At 36.7% G+C, this 27,250-nt stretch overlaps 1 protein-coding gene across 2 annotated transcripts in view; it reads right to left on the reverse strand.

The window, feature by feature from the left end:
- Window positions 1–78: 78 nt before the first annotated feature.
- PRKCE (protein kinase C epsilon) overlaps window positions 79–27,250 on the reverse strand; it is a 294,416-nt gene continuing 267,244 nt past the window's right edge. Inside the window, exons 13-15 of one of the 2 annotated variants that reach the window (XM_035321702.1) lie at window positions 24,872–25,060; window positions 19,962–20,108; window positions 79–2,981 (exon numbers count right to left, since the gene is read on the reverse strand). In XM_035321702.1, coding sequence (XP_035177593.1) covers window positions 2,835–2,981; window positions 19,962–20,108; window positions 24,872–25,060 — 483 coding nt within the window. In that variant the 3' untranslated portion in view covers window positions 79–2,834. Of the gene's footprint in view, window positions 2,982–12,334; window positions 12,365–19,961; window positions 20,109–24,871; window positions 25,061–27,250 lie in introns of those variants that run through there. The other variant, XM_035321703.1, reaches the window with a different exon arrangement.

Raw genomic sequence — 27,250 nt, forward strand, 5'->3', positions numbered from 1 at the left:
CTCTCTCTCTCTTTTTTTTTTTTTTTTTTTTTTTTTTTTAATAAAGTCTGTTTGGGAGGAAAAACAAGAAGCAATGGATTCTTTGTAATCATTATTATTATTAATAATCTTTTTGGCATTTTGCACTCATTTTACAAAGAAGGAACAGGAAAGATTTTACAGAATAGGCAGAAGTGTAAATGTCCATTTTTAAGAATTATCTTTAAAAAATGTTCAAGGTAACAGACAAACCTTCTGATGTAAACCCAATGCAGAGGATCTAACTATTTATATTGAAGAAATATCTGCCCATGCAAAATTTTTGATCTCCTTGACTTTTCTCTTAGCATCCTACCAAACAATGCAGGTGCTGAGGCCTCCTGAAATACGAATATTTGCTAATTACCTTTGTGTTAGAAAGGGGAATATAGCTTACTTACAAAAGCTTTATGGGATGCTTTTATTCCTTCAAAATAAGTGCTCGTAGTTTTAGGTAAAGGCCTCTTGTTGTACAAACAGTAGTGCACTATCCAATAACTTGCCTTCCTAGCCAGTCTACTCACCTATGGAAAGGAATGCTTTAGCATTGTGATCAGTTCTTGCCTGGATGTCAAAAGCTAATTGTGATAAGAAATAAACAGAGCAGGTAGTGAGACATGAATTGATGGGCAGTTCTACAATATATTTCTAAAAGAGAAAGAAATTTAAACATTGAGATGATGCAATCATTAAGATGTTTCTGTGCTGGTACTCAGCTCCAGAAGCTAGTCTTTTCCCAGTACAAAAAGATTACTGAAGATAAATTAAATTAAACTAAAGGCTTGATCCATTATTACACCTGTAGGCCAGACAACACATTAATTGATATATCATAATATTTAATATTTTGAAATCATCATAAGAATATATATAATAATTACACCTGAGTTTTAAAAACAAAACAAAATGGAACTGAATGTTGTCATCAGTAACAGGCTATGAGCAGCCAGACGTAAAACTGACACAAACCAACTCATCTGCTTGAGACCAAGATTATCTCTTAAAGCCAATGATTCACACTTTGTCCACCACAATTTGTAACATTCCTTCTCTTTCTTAGCTCTATCATGTCATAATAGAGTTGAAGAGAACTATACAGGAGATTTAGTATAGCTTAATATATGTCTACATCTTTTTATAACAAAAACCTCATCTCTCTGACAGTAACTTGAACCAATACACATACAAGAGTATTGCACATGGACATTATTATAATTATTCTTTCATAGACTAACATTTTAATAGTATGCCTGAACATGCAGCAGTTGATACCTCTATATTCAATGAATTCCACAGGCCTTGCAGCAAACACTATATACAAAATCTCACCTGTACAAAAGGCAAAAAAGCTTCTTTAGTGCCACTTTGCCAATCACAAGTATATATATTTTGTGCAGCTGGAAATCCATGTGCAACAATTAAAATGGATTCCAATGACCGCTCACTCAGTCCAGTAAAATATATAATAAAATGACCTCAGCTATACATGTACACAAAAAAAAAGAAAAACAAACCCCCAAAAATAAACCAAACAAAAGAAACAAAACAAAACCAAAACCACAGGATACTCCTGGAAATATAAGTACATAACACTGTTAGCGTATCTACAGGAGGTAACTTCACATTAGTAATATTGTCCACATGAGTTACCATTTCAATTAATACACAAAAAATTCAATTTACAACTTTCAATAATGTCAGTTTGTGAATGTTTGATCTTCAGTTTTTCAACACACTTCCACATAATGCACGTATAGCCTTATTTTGTGTCTTCTAAAAGCAGATTTCTTTTAGATTTTAAACATAGAAACAACAAACACAGTAGTATTATGGTTTTGTAAAAGTGTGCAAAAGTAACACACTGCTGACAAAATAAATATAAATAAGAAATTATTTATCAACTTAGCTACAATGGAAAAGGCAAATTTATAATGTTTATAATTAATTCTTAATGTAAAATTAATTGTAAACATTTGCAAGCTTGCCATCACATTAATGGTTCATTTAAAATGTATATTCAATTTAGTAGCATGGATAGTTTACCCAATTGCCTGAAAAACTGTAAAATGCCTATAAATAGCTGTGATAAAGTACTATAGGCTTTTTATTCCTTAGCCCTTTAATATCCATCTAAATAGTAACTATTTCCTGTTTTAAATAAATTTTCAGTTATCTTCACGACTCTTCTTATTCCTAAATGTTTTCCCTAAATTTTTTGAGGAACTTCATCAAAAGCCTTAATTGATGTGCTGCTTCTTCTGGACAGCTTTATTTCATGTTTGTACCTCACTGCAATACGACATTCATAATTGAGGACTATACCTCCAAGAAGGCAGACTTCTTTGCATTCTGAAGAGCAATACATTACTTATTTGTTCTACATTTGAGTACAGATCGTACTATAACCACTGGTACAGAAGAAACAATTTCAACTTCTTAGCTTAAATGCATATGACAATTACATGACATGGTCTATTAAATTGCTTTTAATCACCGAGCTCCATTTTCCATGCAAAAGATGCAATTCTCTCCTCTGGGGAAATCTTAGGAATAAAAGAAAAGTTGCAAATGTACGGCAGTGTGTTACATCTACAATTTCTGATACAAAATTGTTTTGCATTGCTTTGTGAGACAGAAATTAAGAGTGCTTTCATGTCAGAAGATCAAAGGAAAAAAAAAACAATAAATATATACTTAAATCAGGGATATGGGCTCAGGGTAAGAGAAGTAGTTCTTGATCTACTGAGTCTCAGTAATTTGACGATCTCTTCAGAATCACTTCTTGCAGCATCATTCATCTGTCAGCCTAACGTTGTCTATGGCAGTAGCTCTTCTCCAAAATATGAGAACCCTTTAAATTCTTCTTGATTGATTTGTTTTATAATTGTCTCATCCACTAGCGTTAATACTGGTTCTTCTCGTGTAAAGTCTTGATCAAAGTTATTTACATCCCTTTTGGTTTTCTAAGAAGAAAAATACAAATAATGTGAATGGGAAAATAGCATAATAAAATAACAGGTCCTGCTTCCCCCATCCCCCAAAGGTTGAATTTTCTGGAATGATTGAAATAAAAGAGGAGCTACTTTGCACAAAGAATAACAGACATATGAGAGAAGCTACAGGAGCAAATACTATAAATGAGTTCAGGAGGGGCCACAGAAGCAGTACTATAAATGAGTTCCCAGAGACTCACTGGTCTCTGACAGGCGAAGGAATAGCAGTATGATGATAAAGCAGGAAGCTGAGATCAGGACTAACTTAAAAAAGGCTTTGGGATAGTAGGTGGTATAGCAGTTTCATCTTAGGTTTGAACATAACGATTTCTCATTTGAGAGGCACAGAGTGAATTTGATTTCCCCACAGTATACCCTACTGTTTCAACTCTAAGCTGTTTCTTTGCATCTGTCTACACCTGGCTTTAAAATTAGATCACACCAGATCTCAGTCCAAAATCCTTGAACTCAACGTTGGCAACCCAGATTTCTTAATGAAGCCCAATGTCATTCAGAGCAGAATGGCAAAGCGTGCAAGTCTGGCTCCAGAGAAATCCATCTTGGAGCTCTCCTTCATTTCAATGGCACCAGGACTTCTCCACTGAAGACTAAAACACCTCAGTCTTTCAGTGAAGTTGGCCTAACAAGGTGCAATTGTACATGTTCTGGTTGGGATAAAATGTATTAACTAGAGACAGAATTGAGAAGGCCAGCTCATTTTCCTTAGGGTGCTCACGACAGTGACTATGCATAACCACTTAGGTGTAAAGAACAGCAGGATACAGGGGAAAATGTTCCTCAAGTCCATTCTCCTGACACCTGCACTGTGCTTTCCATGTTAGCAGCATATTTCAGACACGTAGAGGTTCAGGGAATTGGAACAAACATTTTCCTTTTTCGTCTCTCTTTTCTCTGAAACTTAATAGAGGCATGCTGGCACTCTAAAAAAAGTCTTTGTATCCATCCTGCACATTTGGGGTAAAGATGATACCAGAAATACAATGGCTATTTGACTTGCAAAGTTAAATGATAAACTCATGAAGTAGTACATCATAAATAAGTACATTGATGAATTCTAAATGGATTACAAGCCTTCTTTCAATGCAGATAAATTTTCTTATATAGTACGTATATATTCCTTCATCTGCTTCACTAAGGCATTAAAAATATAGCAACTATCACATATGTTGTTTGTAAGAACTTTATAAATATAGAAAAAAAGTTCTATATAAATGCAAGAGACTCTGTCAGTTGTAAACCAAGTACTTTTAACGTACAGGCAACCAAAAACATACATTCTCTATCTACAGAATTCTACTACAAGGAAAGGAATATGGAGTTAACAAACTATATATAACCATACATATATATGGTTATATAACCATATGGTTATATGTGTTCATATTGTTTACACTTGTAATTGCTTTGTACAGAAAGACTGCACATAAAGCATATGTGACCCATACATTGTGAACTGCATAGAGTGTAAGGTACACAGCTCAGGGCTTTGGCTATTTTTCCTATGTCATTTGGGCAAATACTGCAAAATAAGAATGAAATTCCACAGGAATTTTGAAATATATTACATTTTAACTATGTCTATATTCTTCCTTTTCCCCATGCCCTAACACAGTATTTTCACATTTACAATGAATTTGCTACAAGAATGGTCACTAAAGCAGAAGGAGGTAAGTGAACATTTGTCAAAAGCAGAATTAAAAATCAGAACTATAGCTATGTTCAGGAGAAACCTACCTATACTGACACATGCTTATTTCACTAGCTATCCAGGGCAAATAAGCTCTACACTAGCTGAGAACAAATGCATGACAAATAGTTTTTCATATTGAACATATTTAGAAACGTTGTTATTTGCTTTCTGAATCTAAAAGAATAAGATGGCAAACTATTAAGACCCTGTAATAGCTACTTTTTTTTTTTTTTTTTTTTCCAGAAAATCATTGCTGAGATTTGTAAAGGTGTTAGGTCAAACATTAATACTTCTGGAAAAAAAAAAAAAAAAGAAACAAACAAACAAACAAACAAAAAAACTAAATCCCATTGATTACAAATAACTGCACTTCCAATAGAACTATGAATCCCAAACACTTCTGAAACAAGAAAGAAAGGTATTCACTTAGATTTAAAACCCTAGCATTTCTTCAAGTCTGCCTTTGAGAAAAAGATAAAAGTTTTAACTTTCTTAGACTTGGAAGAAATCCCCTTTTTGGAAGCATAGATATAAATCACCCAGTTTATTAACAGGCCAAGTATAGAGCAATCTGAGATTGCAAGGATATGCTAGCAAGCCTCTAACTAACCAATTGATCACATGAGATTAAATAAACCACAGGGCACAAAAGTGAATGGATTAAGCCATAAGAGTCAAAAGGTAGAGGTCATAAAAAGTGCCTCTTTTCAACAGAAAGATTTATTTGAGAAATCCTCCTTAGCAACTTAATCAGTTTCTTCCTGAAGCTATGGCTATTTTGCAAGGCAGCATCTCATAAGACAGAACAGGTCTGGCCACATTTCTGCTACTATTGCTATTTTAATGTACTTGCACTGTGAATACTCGGTAGGTCAACAGCATGACCAAAATATAGTTGTAGCACGAAGGTATGAAGGGCTGTGGCTGTCTCCTAGCAGAGAAGCTGAGAAAAGAAAGATGATCTGCAAGGTAAGGAGGGTATACAAGGAAAACAGACCGTGGTTATTACCCAACATTGAATATTAAAAACAAAACAAACAAACAAACAAACAAACAAAAAAAAAAACATGAAGAAAAGTGGAAAAATCTGTAGACTGGCTGGCAAATGCATCACTAACAAAGCAGTAAGTAAATGGGTAGGGTTCTGTTTACTTAGCCTAAAGCTCCTGAGACTTTGGGACACATTATTTTCATGTTTTCAAACATTTTTCCAGACTTCCAAATTTCAGAAGACAGAAGAAACTATGGTTACTAGGAAAAAAAAGACACCTCTCTCCCTCTCCCTCCAGGCTGTCCACCCAAACACAAAAAACTTGATTTGGCTTCAGATTCCCTTTTTTTGTCTCTACCCAAACAATTTGTGTTCAGCATGTGTCAGTGCTACCTGAGGGCAGGGGCACTGCAACTGCCCAACTGCTTTCAACAGTGGGTGCCAAATTCCATGCTGCACTGAAACTGCCTTACTGCCGGCAGCATGTAGGCAATCACTCGCTACTTGACAAAGAGCAGCAGCAGCACCATGGCACTTTTAATGACTACAAATGATAGGACTCCAATTTTATACCCCATATGAAAGATGGCTTCTCCACCAGCACAATGTCTCTGATAGTGAGAAGGAGTAGTGACTCACTAACTCTTGTGCAGGAAATGTGCCAGCTAGTTGATCACTTATTATTTTTTTTTCCTAGCATCATGAACAGTTCATAGGTCTCCCATCTGAGCACTGACCTAGTGCGTGACCTGCTTATCCTGGTAGATATGATGAGCCTGCTTCACATGGGTGGTACTATCTGTTCAGATCAAACACTTCTGCCACAGAAATAGAACATCTTGAATTAATAAATATTAACATGGCCTCATCGTATTAACATAATGTCATCAAAGATGACATTTTAAAATAAAAGTCATGTTTTATCTTATTCTCAGATTACAACTTCTGTTCAAAGAGCCAAAGGTACTGGAACTTTTAAGAGACTCTCTTCATAAAGCACCATTTAATTAGCTTTCACAGTTGGCCAGTACAGATTTGTACAAAGAATGTAATTTTATGAGGAAAAAATACTTTTTTTTTTCCCCCTAAAATCTCTTCATGTAATTATTAAAATATTAAAAGGTACTTCATATGCTATTAATAAGCACACATCAAACAATGGTTTTCTGAATTTCTCTACCATTTCAATGAAAAGTTAATTTTCTACCTGCAGTCACAGACTCAAGTTAAAAAAACAAACAAACAAACAAAAAACCCAACAACAACTCCAAAACATGCTTAAAAAGTCAAGGATTACCACCCTTGTCTGTTAATGACTACTAACAGATACTATATGAATTGCAACAGAACAAAAAGAAAGAAATCCAAGTTGATGTTCTTATCACCAAAAAGGTTGGAACTTGGCATGAATTTCATTACACTTCTGAAGCAAACATGAATGAGAGGAGCCACTGGAACTGAAAAACCACAGAACTCCTTGCAAGAATGCACTTGGCACAACGTGGTCCAAACCAGAGAACTTGGCAAAGCTTGGGCACCTCCTCAGTTGTGCTGTGAGGCCAAGAGGCTCGGTGGACTCTGATGCCTAACAAGGATTAAATTAATTCTACAGCTTGGAGGCATTAAGAAGCAGCTGTCTCTACTTCATTATTTCTTTTTGTTTCATTTTCAGAAAATCACTGAAACCCTTTCCATTCTTTTGAAAGCTCAGTGACTTCCCTAAACTGGGCAGGAATTGTCTAGCAGGTTCAAAGGCTATTCAGAACTGATGAAAGACAGATGGAGGTGGGGACGAGAAAACAATACTGCCACAAAAATCTTATTTCTGTAGGAAAATCAGACTAAAAGATAAATTCACATGATGCTGTAGGAATCCTCTTTAAAGCAGTTAATAGGTTTCTGTTCAGTTTAGTAGAATGAGAAGCTAATCCATAACAGACAGCTAATACTAGCTGGGTGAGGCCAGGAATGATCATTATAATAACAGACTAATGTGTTACTAGATTTTTTATTTTTTTTCATTAAGTGGACCTTTTGACACAAAACATGTACAAATGTCATGATTTTCTTTCTGAGGTACTGTCAGCACTGTACGGCAGATACAGATCGGACCTTCTATATCACTGAATGAAACATTTTAACTTTACTCCACTGCCGTTTTCTATCAAGGGCGACACTTGACTCCTCGTCATGTATTTTCAAGCTCACAGTGAAATTCTGGAGTTTGCCATTCTTTTGAGGAACTTCACCGGAGAGCCCTTCCAGCGCTGCACATGGTGGTATCAGCAGCACATCAAACCCACCACAGGCACGTTAAATCTGGGCAGGAAGCTGCTACAGCTTTCAGTGTGCAGCTGCAGGGGCATGGCACAGCAATGCAGCATGAACAGGATATGCAGCAAGAGCTGCAGGAGTCAGATGTTATCATTTAATTTTACCCAGAATTTTGCTTCAGTAAGAAATAAATGGTTCCCAGGTTTGACCCAATATCATCACGAAGATGTACTTAGATTGGGATGATCAGAGTTTGACAATTTTATATTTACCTTGTCCCTGACAAGATTTTCTGATTATTTTGTTCAACACAAATGGAAACTAAAGACATCAAACAAACTGGTTTGAAGCGCAAGGTTATGTGGCTAACCTCACATATCACCATCCTCTCATTCACCTCTCTCTCTGTTGTGATAAGGAAAACCGCAACACAGGCGGAGATCACTTTGCACCAATGAGTGGATCTCTCTTCATAAAGGTGCAGTAGTATCTAATGAGTCAAGAACAACTGTAATGAGCACTCACTTTCACACATAACTCACTGTGTGCATACAGAAATTCAGTAATGAATAGTGTGAAGGAAACAGACTGAGAAGCAAAACACTTTGAGCTTGTCCTTCTATTTATCTGATACCTCTTTACAGTGTTTGCATGCACAGAGAGGCTGTATCAGTATAAGTACTTCCTAGAATATCTTATTCCAGTATATATGAAATATAAGTTATAAGAATACTTTACAAGTTCATATTTTTTTCAGTATATTAATTGCTCAATTCACCTGAGGAAGAGTTACAATGGATCAAACAAACTGCAGTGCATCAACTAAAGGCTATGATGATAAAAAGGGTTTTGAATCCATGTAGTTTTCACTAGTATACCAACATTCATTACTTCCAAGTGGAGGGTGAAATTTTGCACCCCTGGATTATTTATTCTTTCACTAGATGTGAAGGACACCAAATTAAGGGAAAGAAATTGATTTAAAAAAATATTCAATAAAGATTTTAATAGACAGTGAAACCGTCTTTTGAAAAGCCTGGCAACCTATGCAGGCTGTAATCAAAGTTGTTATGGAAGTACACATAATTTACTAAACACCAACCTAATTCACAGAACTATGAATTTTAAAAGGAATCATTTGTGATCCAGTAAACTGAAACCACTTTTGTACTGAAACAGTACGTATCTTTCCTAAGAATGTAAAATGGGTCAGGTAGGAAGGAAGAACAACACAGACAATCAGGGGATGCAATTATTTAATGATTACATGGACAGGATGCCAGCCTTACTATTTCACTTTTGCAAGCCCTTCTCCTATTCTACACCCCACAACACAACAGCAAAACAAACAGCAAAGCAAACAAAATCAAAGCTCTGTAGGTTCACTGATGATCAGCCTGTGCTCACAGTCTGGGCAACGAACCTCACCCAAAAGAAGGTGCTGTAAAACCATTGTTCCCTATGGCTATACTGGGGTAAGGTTTTTGCACAGCTGAGCACGCAGCACTAAATATATATGTAACCTGTTCTCCTCATAGCCTGATTGCTAAAGCACAACACTTGCCTCTGTGCAAAACACCAATGGAGGCACAATTCACAGGAGCTGCAGGGAAAGTCAGCCCTATATTTTCCTGCCCATGGTTAGTCCTTTACCACCAAGATGCATCTTGTCCATCTTACCCGAGTTTGTTTCCATAGGACTTAATCTTGACATAACTACCACACAAAAGATATGCTATAGTAAAATATATGTATTTTTTAGAGTGAAGAAAGTTGCAGGGGAAGACTTTTGGATTTCTTTGCTGTATTTTTTCCATATGGTAAGCTTTTAGAGGGTTCAGCTACATAGGAAAATATTTTCTTTGTGGGATTGGGAAGGAGTAGAAGAGAAAGAAATGGAACTGTATTAAAACGCCCTTCATCTGCACAATACAATTCCTATTGTAAATTTTACGGTCCACTCTGCAGAGCAGGTTTTATATGGGTGCCTCTCTAATTCACATCTTACTGGCAAGCTTCCACTGGTATCCCTCAGCTGTTCTAAGGTCATGATCACTGAATGTCACCTCCCCTCTTACATCATGGCACATATCCAAGATATTCCATTTTTAGTTGTGTGCTCCTGAAATTGTATTTTAGCCATCGTTATTACAGTAGTCAGGCAGGTGCATCTGCCACATGCTAAAAGACCTGCAAATCAATCAATAAGATCTCCACTTAAGCATTCGGTAAATATCTAGACTGAGTGTTCCCCCTGTGCTGCATAATTTAAGTGTACGGCTCCTAGAACATGCTGTTGTGAGGATCAGTACAAGGTTTGTGTTACAGACAAGTATCAAGCTCCCTTGTAACAACACAACAGCATAACAACAGAACAGCAGCAGCTATTGAAGTGCTAGGACTCCTTGCTATTTCAAAATGCTTCTCGTCCAGCTTTTTATGAGAAACTGCTTCAGTCCATCATCTGCATATGCCAATGCAATTAAGTTTTGCACTACGATTCTGAGCTGTAAGCATGTACATCAACAAATTTTTGCTGCCCATTTCAGATGAACAGCCCACTAAGCTATCTTTGTTAACTTTATGCTCGCATTAGCTAACACAAATGGTTCTGTATGAGAAATAAACCCAAAGCTAAAGCTCTTCAAATACTCCATGTTCATCAGACTTCAGTTGTGAATGGGACAAGTCATGGATAGTCAGTCTTAGACAAGCCTACCATTTTTTTTTTTCTGATAAATTCCTCTCCACAGTCTGATGAAGGGCCAGACTCCACTGTTTCTTAAATTACCCGATGTTTTGCCATTAACTTTCAAGAACAACAGAAATAGGCCCAACCCAGGAATATTGTTTACTATTATATTAATATAAAAATAAAATGCTTCTGTTTGAAAGCTGAAGAATGTACTGTAAGTAGCTATGATAATAGAATTTCACTTAATGCTTTATTTTCTGAAAATAGTAATGGAGACTAAAGCAGCCAAAAAGTGAAACAGAATCTGTCTTATTCTGAGGAAGAACAAAAGGAAAGCAGAAACACTCTGGCAGCTTTCACTCCATCCCAATGGGCAACACTTAAAAATGTATATTGAACAGATGTTTAATGAACTTAATTATTCAGTATGAAAGGGTTTTAGTGTTATAAGACAAGGACTCAGCAAACCCAAACAAATACTGCTGGATCCCCAGTACAGAATCAAAAGAAGCATAATAAAAAGTTGTTTAACTTATAAATATTTGGGAACCTGCAGTAGCTTTCAAACTCTTGCTGTTATGGTAATCACAGCTAAAAAACAGGTGCTGCAGGCACTGATGCTGAAGAGAATAAGAAACAAAAAATAAGACGAACCAGATGAGCAAATTCTGGAAGAACAGAACCTTGCTAAACTGAGCAAACAATGCTGAAATCCCTTAAAAATACCAGCTCACTTACTCTTAATGTCTTTAGGTTGTGATACGAGCTGGACATAAGCTCCTCAAAAGGTATATACCTACATCCTGAGAGTATTTAGTGGTTGTGCAAAGATTCAAACTATTCAAAGTGCTTTGGAAACCAAGGTCCTTTACTTTGTTGAGGGAAGAGGCAGAAGTGGGCCAGACTTCTCTGCCCTGCCCTCCCCAACTGCCCTACTAGACCTACTGCTACAAGCTCCACTGCTGGCAGTTGTGGTACCATTGCTCATGCTTTCCTATTGCTAGCTAAACTGAGACAATGAACTTCACCACCTATCAACAGCCAGTGCTTCTCTGTCAGTAGCAAAGTGGCTAACACTTGAACCAGTAGCAGGAAATTGGTACTTTTAGGAATCAGCTCATATTAAATGTTCTAACAATACCCTGTGGCAGGGTCAGCGTGCTAAAAAAGTGTTGGACTCCAACAGTTATGGCTGTTTGTTATGTAAAGACTAAGTTCTGGCAACCCACATCCATTCTTCTTTAGTTTTTCTAAAGAATTTATGTTAGCAGTTCTGAAAAATATAAAATCTTCCCTATTTCTAAACCATTCTTTGTACACCAGTGTTAATCGCCAGTGTCACTCAGAAGAAAGCCCACTGTTTTCCTGTGCCTGAGACACCTGCAGAGAAGTGGGGAATACATAATGTGCAATGTTTACCAATGGTATGTGATTGTCTGAGGTCTCAGGATCCCTCCCCGGTGTTTTGTCTAAGCGGTAACACTTCATGCAGAAGCATGCAGTATAGCCCCTTGCGTGCCCATCTGCTAAATGCTCATTGCCATGCACTGATGACTGTATGGAAATATATTATGGAACTGAAGGGACACCTCAAGGTTATTAGGCCTAAAAATTGACCTACCTTGATATTTTCCCCATATTGAAGGCCTTACCTTAAAGAGGGACATTCACACTGAAGCAAACTTGAAAAGAGAGAACATTTATACAAAAAGAAATTTACTTGGCCTGTAGTTTCCTACGTTCTGTTTGGTGCTACTGAATGATACTGCATTTTACAGGGTTCTTCCCCACAGTGTAAAGGCAAAGTCATAATACTGCACTAAGGACAATACAACCCACTGCCACCAAAAACAGAGGTGTGCCAAAAAAAAAACACACAAAAACAGTAACACGTCTTCCCAAACAGCAGGTTAAAAATCCCTTGCTAAAAAATAATAATAATAATAAAAAAATATATATCTTTGCCTGTTAGCAGTCATGTATGAAAACAGATCTGAAACCATGGGAAGATTTATAAGAGTCATGTTTCAGGCTAATGTATTTGGAAGTTTTCTCCAGAAATGCGGTCCCTCTTTAAGGATTCCAGCCATATCTCACCGTCAGTAGACAGCTGTTGCAGCAATTTAAACACGCACCTGTCTCATTGAGCACATTTTCGCAGCCATTCAGTGAGACACCTACCTATTTAGGCAGGTGTGGCTTCTGCCTGTTTGCCTCTGCAAATAGGCCAGCTGATTTTATTTGCTATTTATTACCCAATTTTCAAGCACTGCAGGCATCTGGCTAGTTGTAACTCATCAACGAAGGGCTGCTTAAATTTTGTCAGTTTTTCACTCATTTGGGGGAGGGGGAAAAGAAAATTACCAGTGCTCACTGATTCCAGTTGTACCACAATCATTGGCTAACCGTAGAATTTGGTTCAGGGGGATGATTTTCAAACCTTTGCTGCAGCGCAAAATTGAAAGAGGACACATTGCTGGCATCCTTAAGTCAAGACTTAACAAGGGAGTTTAGGTTCACGAGGAAACTGCATACAGACAACGTGGCTCAGATAGTGATAACTAAGGGGGGAGGGATTTCAATAACAGATTATGGTTATTTTAGGGTTACAGGAGATAAGAGACATGCAGATTACTGTAGGAAATTTGAGACTGAAGATCAAGATGCAATCTGCTAACACTGAGGTCTGGTATAGCATAGAACACTCTTCCAAGGGAAGTGCCACACATTCAGTCAATTTAAATCCTGGCTGATCAGGAGTATTTGGATTTTAACACTTCTCAGTCATATTTCTTCACTGTCACTGAACTTTGCATTAAGCATACTGAGATACTATTACCAGAGAATGGAAACTGAGGCATGAAAGGGTTAGGTGATGAATCCTGGGCCATGCCATGAGCTTCTAGAAAAGCTGTTAGCAGAACTTATGTATCTTGCATTTCTCAGATCTCTGGTTTTAGTTGCTAAACCAATCTTCTACCCATAAGAAGTCAGAACAAAAGAAATTATGTACAAATATTCAGAAAACATTTTCAGTGACATAATGGCAGGAATGGAAGAGTCTGCAAAATGAAGAGAGTCAGATTAGATGAACTAAATGAGCCCATTTGGCAGCAGCTGACTTCATACTGCAAGATAAAATTCTGCAATAGACCATCTTGGCCATTTTCTCTCTAATGCTCTTGAAGAAAGTGATATTTTAAAATGTAAAACCAAGAAGTTGTGAATGCACAGAAAAAAATAAAATGTGTTGTTCTGTGAAAGCTCCGTGTTCACAGTCAATCATCATAATGCAATTATTTTGTTAACTTTATCTTCATACAGCCACACTAAGAATGGATTGCCACAGGCACTGATAAAACCATTAGAGATGAAACTTTGGCTTAATTGCTAAAAAGAAATACATATGGCAAACATCTGTTTTACCAGCCTTTGTATTCCCTTCTGGTTCAAAGTTCTTCAGCTTTTTCAACTCAAAGATGGCTTAGTTAAAGTCTCAAATTTTCCCAACTCTGACATTTACAACAGGATAGACAAAAAGGACAAGTTTTATTGCTTGCACGCATGTGTTTCAAGGGTTGGCAGAGAAAACAGCCTGAAAGGACAGGAGTGGGCAGGTGCTGAGACTGTCATTGCAGCCCAGTGTCTAACAGCTTCCCACAGCCTCACGGTTCCTCACAGCACACTGAGACATTGCGACCAACAGTGTAAAAAACATGAGAGTGATTTTATTGTGCTGGTCTCATTCTAAACAAACAAACAAACAAACAAAAACACAAGAAGAAATTGAGGCTCATGTGAAGCCAAATGATTGACAAATTTGGGGCAGTAGCATTCCTATATCTGTGGCAAGTGGGTCTGGGTCTAGGCTATTAGTATCAACCTGTAGGCACGTGTGCAAACCTCTTTGTGAGCTTCCCTGGCTGATGTTAGTGGCATGTCAACATGCCAGAAGTTCAGCCTGTGCAGCCGTCCAGGCACAATAAAACAGAATTTCTTGCAGGGGATCTAAAATTATATGGAGAATGCTAAGGAAAAAAAACGAAATATGTTGAAATACACTTTTCTTTACTGTTTCAAATACAAGCTTTTCCATTGAGTAACAACCTGGGACAATACAAATTTTATAAACACATTCAAGGTGAAGCAGTAATCTATTTCACTCATTGTTTTTAATGCATGTTTTATTATTTGTTATGGGATAGACTGAATCATCCCAGCATGTTACTACACAAGAGCTACCACACTTACCACAATATCAGTGACTCTGGTAAGAAATTAATCAAAGGTACCCTTGTTTTCATTAGTAATATGGCAAATGCGCTTTGAAAACGGAGATAATCCAATTTAACCAAGCCAGGAGCAGAGCCATGGAAACAAAGAGGGATAGAGAGCAGAGAATCACTGAATAGTATCAAGGCCTTTGTGGTTCTTGGGCAACAAATTATGTTGGAAACCATAGCCTGGTGTTATGGTTAGTGATTTGGTAAATTTTGTTCTCTGAATTAAAATAATTCCAGGGAAATTTATGACACCAAAATATCTCAACACAGGAATAAAGTGCCTTAAAGAGAGTTCTATCTTGTAATAATTACTTTGGAGAAAGACATCTTTTTGTATTAAAACTATACTCATTTCTTCCATATGTAATTACAAATCCATTTCTAGATTAAAAGCAGCAGGTAAGAATATTATTATTATTAAGAAAATTTCCAGACAGCCTGTGGAACTCTAAAAATTAGGTTTTAAGAACTGCGGAAATGATCTTCAAGAGATACTGTCAAAGTCACTGGAGCTCAGATGTAATAAATATCCTCTTAATATCTGTTCAAATGTCTGCTTGATTTCTAATATACATGTCCCAGAGCTGTTATTTTTCTACAGTAGCTTAACCTTTATAATAGCTCCACATGGGAGAAATCCTCAATATAATAAACTATAATATATATTAAAAAAAAAATAAATTTTACCAGTGTAAGATCTCATAGTTCTGGATTTATGAAGGAAACAGCTAGTACATAATAGGCATCATAGTACATTGCATTTTCACCTCTTCATGTTCTCTTTTCTAAGTCAGAATGGTGAAGCAGCAGCCAAAGATCTTTCACAGCCAGTTTCGGGGCCATCAAATCTTTTTCCATTGTCTCTACTACCTAGCACAACCTGGTGTTTCACTTCTGTCTTTGCTTAGCAATCTAACCCTAAGCCATTTGTTTGAGTGCCCTGTCCTGGGCTCTCATGCAAGCCTTCAGAAAACACAGTCAGATTTTCAAGGACCTTTTGGACTTCAGTAATTTTCATTCCAAGGCTGAAGAAAATTAAGAAAGAAATTTCAGCTTCCAGAGCATCATTAGAATCACCGTATAATTCCCAGACTAGAAGGATATCAATCGTATATTTCTGCTATAGTGAGGAATGTATTTGTATACATTGGCAGCATGAATGAGATTTTAAAACAACCCTCAAAAGTCTGGCTAAGAAATAGCCATGCAGTATTTTTCCAAATCCCATTGAAAAATTGAAAGTTCAGGCTGGCAAAGCTGAAGAGACATACCTGAACTATGGAGAAGCACAGGTTTACAGTAACATGTAATATAGCTCCTCAGAAAACCTATTTTGGTGGAACAAGGAAAAAAAGTGAAAAAAGAAGACTATTGTGCTAACTACAGAACCCATGCATTTTTGGGATCAGTAGAGTAGCGAGGTAGAACTGAAGCAACGTTTGTTTCCACCCTGGCATCTCCATGACCTCCCTTGGCAGATTATTCCATTGCCTGATGGGACCTCAGTGTTTGATCATTTTCCCTAATGGCTTTAATTCTTTACTTTCAGGGTTTTACATTGTTCAGAGCCAATTTGAATAGACCCTATGTGTTTTAATTTTTTAAAAGTGCATATGACACAGTAATTATAAATTTTCCCCCCTTAGTCATCTTAAATGTTGGTCAGAAAATAGATGAATACCTGTGTAAACATATGCATTCTTGCATGAGTAGATTTTTATATGTGCATGCAAATCCTAGTTTGAATGCACAAATGACTATATATGCATTGTATGCTTTCCTTCCTACATGTATATACACTCATGCAAGAAATGTCTATTTTCTGACTAATCTGGCCTCTCTTCTCATCGCTATTTCCACAGATCTAGGCTCTTCTGAATATAAGATTAAATATATTTTTGTATTCTCTTTTAACATTATAAATCACTTTTAGATAATCAACAGTCCTTTATCAATATTGAAAGATGTTAAAACTTCCCAAACATTCCAAACACAGCATTTCTTATGTTTATTCCACAGTTAATCCATAGCTATGGAACTGTTGCAAATATTAATCCAAATCAATCCAAATCTCATTGCTATCCAAATCTCATTGCAATCCAATCCAAATCTCATTGCTACTCCCACAACTGAATTTAGAGAGGAACCATTTATGTAGATTTAAAAGTAGAATTTATTTAATTAGCTTTAAACTTCTTCACTTTTTTTTTTTTTTTGGGGGGGGGGGGGGGGCGGTGGGTATTTTTTGAAAGTGAGTGCAACATGTTATAGAATGCCAAATATCCAAAATCACCTTTTCAGCATTTACAGACACATTCAACTTTACTTCTGTAGAATCCTTTACAATTTCTGAAGTTGCATAATTAATAATTATATGTGTGACCTTTCTGTCCAGGCTAGACATATATTACACCTTAATTTCCTACTAATAAATCATCAAATGTTAAGAGGACAAACAAAAATTTTGGTATGATCTTCCTCAAAGATTTCTATACAACAAAAAAATCCAAACTGTTGCAAAATTTATAGAGCTGGTACAAAACCAGATGATGAATCATAAACATAGTGTAAGTATATAAAGTATACTCTTTCAAAGTGTAGAAAAGTCATTAGTAAAATTGATAGGACCAGGCCACCAGGGTTGTAGATATCATAGAGACAGCGGACTGAAAACATGAAAATAACAGGGATGCCTGTAACACAGACTACATGCTATCTGAATTTACCTCCATAAAAACAGGTTAAGAAAATAGCAAGCATACAGGACTACTAGACCACAGAAATCAAATCTGGCAGAATATAGAACGTTGAGATATATAAAATATGGAAATAGATAGTATAAAAATCCAACACTATAGAAGCAGCCTGAAGAAAAATGAAAAAAGGTATAAATAAAGATGTATAAAATCATCCCAAAAATTATTAAAGAGCAGACAGCTGTTACTAAAATTTTACAATGGACTACTCTGAAATAATCTGAAATCACTATTAAAACTGAAATATCAAACTAATTTATCATTAAAGAAAACAGAAAATGAGAAAAGGAACATAACAGCAGGTATGAATAAAATAGGATTGGCTTTGCAATATAATAGCAGTGAAATTACCAGAAAGAGATAGAAGCTGCACTGAGAAGGTAGAAGACAAAGAATAAAAATGATTGACATACTAAATCCCTCCTGACTTTTAAGAATTACCACAACAAGAATACCTATGAAAATAACAAGGGCGTTATAAAAATACCTCTTGTTAAAGTGAATGTGCATCTCTGATCATTGAAGGAAAACAGATAATGAAGAAGTGATGAATCTGAGACTTACTAGATGTAGGCATTAAATGAAAACTAATTTGAAATTGTATGTTCTGGTTGATACCTGTATTACCAAAACACTGATAAATACTGAGCAAAGCAACAAAAAATATTATGAGATGAAAGGCCAAATTCTTATGAAAACAGGAAAAGAGCTAAATGCATGCAAATCAGCTAAACAATGAATAAGGCTGTCTGGAGCTCTCTGAGGAACTTGACTGGAGAGCATTAGATACTAGTGGGGTTAATGTTGGGTTTACACTTCCTGCAGCAGTGCAGAGATTTGTAAGTCAGCTCAGGCACAGGGTGCAATCCAGTCACACCTCCAGAGCAGAGCTGGGCAGCAGGGTAAAACAGCTGGCATACCCAGCTGGCTGGACCCTTTCCAGGAGAGGAGCTGGCTCAGGCTGCCCTGAGCCTGTAGCTCCTGTGGTACAAGGTTTCTGTTCTCCAAGAAAGATATTAAATAAAATATTCCTGTATCTATATCCTGTATCCTATATCCTGTATCTATAACTGTACTCCTCAGAATTACTGCTAGAAAGATATTTGTTAGGGCTAACTTTCACATACAGTTGTCCGTCCTTTTGGGTTCTTCCTTCATAGCTACATAGAGTGAAAGCCTTCTCCAAGAGTAGATTCAGAGGATTACTTCAGGCTCCTGTTTGAGATGGTCCCTGCACAGATGGTCCCTGCACAGACAACTTTCAGTGTCTACACATGGAACTTAAGGAAATGTATCTTGCCAGACGTAAAGTAAATGCATTAAATGCAACAGGCTGTAATTCTGCAATGATAGAGGGGGCTTTTTCATCTATAACTTTAAGTTAGTATTCAGTGTTGTTTCATTTTGCCTTTTTTTTTTTTTCCTTTTAAAAAAATTACCTTCACTATCTAAAGAAAGAGAGAAAGAAAGAAGTACCTTAACCATATTTACAGGCAAGGCAAATAAAACATTATTATTAGGAATGTGCAAAGTCAAAAGATGCAAAGCAATCTCAAAGGATTTGTAATATAATTATTCTCTGGTACTGTTCAAGTACAAAATTTACTGCACATATTTGAATCTGAAGAGCTGACATTTGGTGAACTGTAAGTGCATCATTTCTGAGTGTTTTCATCCAGATGAAGAAAAGATTAAGAAAAGTATTTTTGTAGCGTCTACACGTGGGGCCACTATTTGTGTATTTCTGTCAGTTTAAAATACAAATACTTGATTAGTACTTAGCAAAATGTAAATAAATCAACTTCTCTGATCATGTATATTTATTTCCCTCAGGAGACTGTTTTTTCAAGCATCTTCAGTTAAAATACTATTAAGCAGAAATCCTTCCCTTTGCCTATCACTACAATCTCCATGGACCACCAGGAATGAAGGATTTGCACAGAAAGTATATACCCAATCAAAATCTTTTCTGATCAAGGTACCTTTGGGAGCACAGGAAAATAAGTAAAATAGGGAACTTTCTCATTATTTATGTGATTGAATATGAACATCTTCCTGTGCACTGAATCTATTCTGGACACTTACCTTTACAGAAGAATTGACAAGACAATTGTTTCCACTTGGTTTTTATGCTATTTAAACCCCCAAATGTTGTGTCAAGGTATTTCAATTCTCAGAAAAGCAAGAACAAGAATTGTCAAGCCAAGTTTTCTCTACATATTATGCAAACTGCTACTTACAATCCGAGGTTTGAAGGGTGGCTTGATTTTCCTTTGTTCTAGAAGAACCCAGTCAATTTCCTTGAAAAACGGATGCTGCTTAATCGCGTCTTCCCCGTTTTGTGATGCCACACAGCCAAGTCGTTTATTTGGATTTTTTGTCATGAACTACAGGGTGGGGGAGGGAGAGGAGGAAGAAGTTAAAACATGAATGACAATGGCTGGAAACCATTTACAGTTTAATTAGACATTAGAATTCCTAACGTCTACTTTTTAGAGACAGCCCCCTTCCAGAAGGTTACTTTTCCTGTAGCAAGGAGGCCCCTCCAAATTTCAGAGGTTCCAGCCAAACTAGAAGATTCAGGGACTGAAGTGCAAGTTTCCTGCAGGAAGCTCTTTCAACTAATTTCTGAGACCTTCTAATTCCACCTGGCTGGAAGTGCTATAGGAGGAGATTCTCTTTCAGTATTTTTGCTTCCAGCTTTGGCCAAAAATACTAAAGTAAAAAAAATATTAAAACCTCCAGAGACAGTTTATAATAAATGTTTAGGATAACTCCTATTTTACCTTGTTTGCACTACCTTACCTACTAATTTTGGTGTCAGGGGCTACATATTATTCTTGCTGGTTTTTATTTTCTTTAGATATGTAGGTTGCGTAGAGGTATACTCCATTCAAATGTACATGAAAGGCTGAAGATTCCTCATGCATTTCTAGGATTTTTTTTTTTTCTCATATTAATGAGAACAGCATCATCAGCTCTGTGAATTATCAGAGTTCTGCCCATACATTTAAATAAATACATGGAGTGACAGCACAAAGTTTCCCTTGCAAAGCACCATGACATTACTTGCACCCTCCCTTTAATCTTTAGTACAGGATACTGTCAGTGACAGCAACTGGAACTAACTGATCTCCTCTCGTATGGGAATTTCTAAACTTCTCACTTTTAAACTCTTACTATTCCTTTCAGCAAAACTTGTATAAGACATTGCCACCATCAAATAATGGCAACTGATTTTTTTTTCTGATTCCACTCTATTATTTCTTCTTTCTTTTATTAGCAATTGCTCTTCTTGTATCCTAGTGCACATGGACACAGAATTCTTGCAATTCAAGTAGGAATGAATGCTATTCTTATGCACATGCACACTCACACTACAGAATTACCTCAGGCTTTCCTGTGACTTCATAATCAGCCATTATTATATATATATATTTAAATTATAGTATACAAATGAAACAAAATGTGATTAATGTTTAGTGACTTTTTAACTTAAGAACTACATTATTCGATACATCTGAAGAAAAAAATAATAATTTAGCAAAAAAAAAAAATCACTAACACACCCTTGCTTCAATACTGCGCTTATTACATAAGTAGTTACTGGAGCCCTTAAATGGTTTTAGATAGCTAGATCAACTATCCACAGGAGAATACCACTGCTATCATTTTAAATATATAATTCATATCAGTGAGATGATTCTTTCTGTAGTTCCTGACATATGCACACCACTCAGAAGATGACCCTTTGGACTTGTGTTCAACTGTTCCACAAGTTTTTTTTTGTAAGTGGACAAGTCATATCTAAATTACAGGCCATATTTTCTATGGGCAGGAGAAACAAAGGTTTTGAAAGGATTACTACGCTTTGGTGAGGTCTCTTGGAAAACCACAAAATGCATTCCTACGTTCCTCTGCTTTATTTCACCTCCAGGAGCCTCTGGTGACTGGGAGAGGGAAGGCCAGGAACCAGCAGCCACACACTTTGCAGAAGCAGAACATAGCAACTACAGGATATGCTTATTGTACCACATAATCCAGGTAGCAAAGAAGTAAAATCTGAGCCTAGTGTCCTCCATGTTCTAACTTTGTTTAAAGCTGGAGGCAGGGAAAAAACAGAACATGTTCATTTTAAGAAGCCCAGGACATGATAATATTACTAAATAATATAGTTTAGTACTGTACTTCATGAACTTGAAAGTTGATGATGAGGGAGAACAAATTTTAAGAATGCTTAAAAAAATTATCATATGCAAATATGATACAGTAATCTCAGAATTCTGAAGTAGACATTTAATTCCATAAATTCTATCCCCTGTGATAAATATTGCTCTTTTCCACCTCTTATTTCTATTTCTGAAGCATAAACTGACATTTACTTCCTGTTTATCAACAGAATCAACAACGATGCTACTGTCAGTGCACAGACAGCTGTTAACTGTACTGTGTTGACGAGACGGTTGCCAATGGGGCTTATTATACTTATTATAACACTTATGGCCACAGCCACAAGTGCTGCCTATCCTAAGACAGGAGTCTCCTTTTACAAAACGTGAGGCCTTTGAAGATCAGAACTCCGACCAACTCAAATGACAACAGGACAAAAGGTCGCTGAGATAGCCATGTAACTTGGGGCCTGAATTAAAGATTGCTTCTTAAAATAAGCAGCAGTGCTTAAAAACAGTTCTGCCTCTGTACCCAGAGATCTGTGTCATCGGGATATGCAGGGAACACACACTGAAGACACAACTTCCCTCCATCACTTGCAAAGAAGCCCAGACCTAATTTCAATGAAGAATTGTTTTCCTTACCAGACAGGAAAGAATTTTAAATAGCAATTCCTGTCAATTCAGAGAAACAAGACTAGTAAGGTTCTTGGGACTTCATGGGATAAGCAACACTTACTTGTTGCTGCCTTGTAATACTGAGCTGCAGAATTATCCTCATTTCTGTTTTGTTGGAAGTAATGGGAAAACTGTTTCTTCATAAAATAAGGAAATATTGTAACTTGATAATGAGAATGTCATGTTATTAAAATCTCCTTACATCTTGCCTGGAGGAGTGTAAAAATACATGGTTTCTAAAGAATAAAACTGTCTCAAAGCACAATGTGAGGAAACGAAGTGTTCCAAAGCTAATCCCTTGCTAGCATTCAGCAGTAAAATACATAGACGCCTCTTTCTTTCCTCTGTTTTTCCTGTTCTTCATTTAACAGAATGTGGACAAGGATCAGATGCAGAGCGCAAGGTTCAAACATGGTTCACACCATAGCTACATAGGCAGCAGGTTGTTAAATGTAAGGAAATGCATTCTTTTCACGGCATAAACTGGCAAAGTTCCATTAAACTCTATCAACATATGCCAGACAAGACATTTTGCTCAATGAGGAGTAATCTCACACTATAGTGCAAATCTATTTAATGGATACAACTCTATTTTTAAGGTTTTAAATGTCATATTAACTTTAGACAGAAAGATGTAATAACTGGACTGCAGAAAAATATAATCCACTATGCCTACTATTAACAGGTAGGCTCAGGAAAACAGCCTCATGAAAAATTATAGTAAAGAAACTAGTGTTGAACATCCTTATACTTACATTCACAAAAATGCATAGCATACACCTACAGCCCAGTTCTGTGTTTACACTTGTATGTGGTTAATGAATGACATGTATAACATTAACAGTTAGACATCTCACTACTCGCACACATGAGATAACACTAAGATTCTATCAAATCTGTTTCTCCCTTTCCCCTGTCAGACAAATACCTTCTCATAGTTACAATGGCTCCCATACTACACACATAATCAGGTGTTATTGGTTAATCTTCCCCCTCCAATGAATGTTTCAGAATAACAGCAAGCTCAGCTAATGTTGATTCACAGAAAGAGCCTTTGGATGAGGAGCCACAGGAACAAATCTTATAGAATGTAAAACCAAAACACTACTGAAAATCTCTGGACTTAAATGAAATTCAAATGCAGATATGAACATTGACAAAAACTCTTTCTCTACAACAGGCTAAAATAACCCCTGAACCCTGGATATCAGTCTGAATTCTGCAGCTCAAGTCCATACATTTTAATTGCAGGACTGAAAATAATCAAAGAGTCTGGAAATATAAACAGACACATGAAAGTATTGTGTCAGCTAATGAAAAGACATCAGAAAGGTATCTAGGGGGAGTAGAGATAATATGTATGACGGTCAGCTTTAATAGTGAGGGCTCCATGCCCTCACTACTCGGAGATGTTCACAACTCAGAGATGTTACCTTGGACTTGGAATCATCCTCTAGAGCTCCCTCACCTGCAGCGCCCCCACTCCCTCTCATCTAGAATAAACCTGAACGTATTTTTATTAAGAGATCAACATGAGCAGTTTTGAGAGAAGTGCTACCTGGCTGCCGGTGTAAAAATCAGAATTTGTTCAAGTTTTCTGTATCATTTCAAAAGGTAACCCTGTACGTATGAGAACCAAAATGTAACTGCAGGACTTCACACTAGCAGCTGTCCTCTTAATAGAAAGCCTTCTTTATTTCAGTCACTGAGAAAAATAGTAGCATGTTTTGTTTAAAAAATTGCTGCTTTTGATGGCACACTTCTATCAAGTCAATCCTTATACTGTAAAACACCAACCAGGGCAGAAACAATTGCCCTTGAGTAAGACTGCTTAATCAAAGCGTTACGTGAACTAAAATGTAGAACATATAGCTGTAAATAAAAGGCTTTCAACCTGTCTTGATAATAAGGGAAGAAAGGCATCAGGCAGGTTAAATCAAAACATTGATGCTTTTTCTTTACATAGTGCTTCCCCAACTCTAGTGAACATGTGGCATATAAAGTGTCAAAGTGGCAGCACAGTTCTAGTTCATTGGATTTTCCCTGAAACATGAATCTGCAGTACACAGATTTATGCAGTGTACAACTGCGTGGAATACAAACATTCTGTTCCTTTCCCACAAGCGGTGTAATTTATCCCAGGCCCCATTATCCTAACAGTGGCACTCTGAACTGTGCTTGAACTCCCAGTGGTGACTGTTCTCAACAACTTTCAGCAAATTTAATTTTAATCAAGAAAAAAAAAAAGAAAAAAAGAAAACCATGAAGAAGAGGAGGAGGAAAACAAGTAATAGAAGACTCACTGCTTTTAAAATGCTGACGGCTTCTTTACTGAGCCAGACTGGATATAAGACATCATCATGAAGGATGGATTCAAAGAGATCATCTTCATTGTCAGCTTCAAAGGGGGGTTGCCCAGCCATCATTTCGTACATGAGAACACCGAGAGCCCACCAGTCTACTGAAGGGCCATATTCTAACTCCTGGAGGATCTGGTATAGGAAAAGAGATCACAATGAACAGGCAAGATAGACAACACTCTAAGCTGCACATTTACTGTTTCAACATGATACACCCTTTCTTTCCCCAGTGCCTAGAGAAGACTAAAACCCACACTGACGTCAGTAACAGCAGGCATGGTTTCTTACCGATGCAGTTTGCAATAAGAGAGCTGAGTGTCAATGCATAGTTTTCTCAGAAGTACTAACTGAGTTTATCAGTCCCCTGAGTAAAGGAGTATGCTCATGAGCAAAAAAGCTGTATATCCTTCCAAACTGTTTAAAGCAGGTCACGCTATAGGGGAAGAAAGATCACATATACAAAACAGATTGGTGGAAAATGTGAAACATTTCCTTGTCTCTATCTTGAGCAAAACAAACTGAACCAACTTGTTATGTTGCACAGAGATCATGAGAGATTTATTTTCATCCTTTAGGTAGAGCTGAGGGAAGCCAAAAGCATTTTGTTCAAGTTCATTTTACAGCATTGAAACTCTGTACAATGGCTGTAGGACTCACTTTAATTGCTTTTGCTTTCAGAAAAAAACTGGCTACAACTTTTCGGGGAGCACAAGTTCAACCTTGTAGCAAATACCTTTAGGGGGGAGTAGTGGTTTAGAATGATGGAATTTTATCATCTTACTTGGTGTTACAGAACTATTGCTGTACATGGGACAAGTCTAATTCTTGGCTCCTCACCACTGAAAAGAAGCTTGTAGTTTGGCTGCAGCATTTCAGCACGACGGGACTGGAGAAAGAAGAGTGGGTGACTGCTTAACGTGAAGCTGACTGGCTTAAAATGAGTTTGAATGGCAGCAACTCCACCACCTCCTTAAACAATATTAGTGGTGTTACAGTCAGAAGCCTTGTGGTGAACTGCATTAGCTTAATGCCGTGTTTGGAAATAATTGTACTGTAATGTAGAAAACCAAAATCTCTCTTAACCTAAAAACAGAAATGAGTTTAACATTTGGATGCAGCTGTCTGGATCCCAACTGGATTCTTAGTTGATTGGATATTAAATTTTATACACATTAATTATAGAAAATTATACTCTTCAGAAGTGTACTTTTGAAGTGTTCAGGGCACACTCCCTGGAATTCAGATATTGCTAAAGAAAAGGAAATTGAAACATACTACCATGAGGCAAGTGGAATAGGAGCAGAAGACAAGCTTCTGCAATCAGGATGACAAAACAGAAGCCTGAGTTACTGACATCAGTGAGAAAAGGATTTCATGTAAAAGTTTCTAGGATATTATTATTGCTTTGTTTTAAGTAATAGTTTTTAAAGAATTTGCTAAATGACACAATTAGTATACTAAATCAAAAAGGAATTCGTATAAAACCAAACTCATCACTCTGGCACTTACTTTCTTTTACCTCCAGAGTACTTTTGAAATGCCATAAAACATGTTCATAGATGTTACAATAGTTCCAAGATGACTCACAACTTATCAGTTGTGCTACCAAAGCTTGACAGACATGAACTCTAACAATATGGATTTCTAATTTATTGTCTCTAGGAAATAATAAACTAACATTTTTCCCTAATGCAAATTTATGGTTGATGAAAGACAAACCAATTAAACTTTTTACACTATATCAGCACACTGAATCTTTGGCAAAAAAGATGCATGGATTACTAACTAAACTGAGCTGACAAAGTCTGTCTAGCAGAAAAACTGCATAATACTGATTCTTTTGAGGCACTCAGAAATTAACCTTATAATCTTAAAATTTAGGATATGTAAAACCAGCACAATTATCAGCAAATTCTTTTACCCAATGAATGCCTTAAAGTGAATTTGAGTGTTTTCAACTCTTCTATATGGATGTTGCAGCATCCCTATGAAAGGATGCTATGTTTCTATGCAAGTATCTGTATTTTCTCTCCATCCATATAAGTATCAGAAAGATAATATCTTTCACTCACAAACACTTTAAAGAAAGGAAGAAATGATATTCCCACAAAGGTGTTATTCAAAAATGACACCAAACCTACGGTCTCTTTCATATGAACATCCCACTTTAAGTCTCATGAAGAATTAAAAAACTTTTTACAACTACTAAGGGCCAGTATACTCAGTTGCATCTATCTTCCTAAAGGCTTCAGTGAAGGCTTTTTTGAAGTGCCTTCACAATGCTGCTAGGTCAGAAATGAAAATACAGATAAGAATATTGTT

The sequence above is a fragment of the Oxyura jamaicensis genome, chromosome 3 (assembly GCF_011077185.1).
Source record: "Oxyura jamaicensis isolate SHBP4307 breed ruddy duck chromosome 3, BPBGC_Ojam_1.0, whole genome shotgun sequence".
NCBI lineage: Eukaryota > Metazoa > Chordata > Aves > Anseriformes > Anatidae > Oxyura > Oxyura jamaicensis.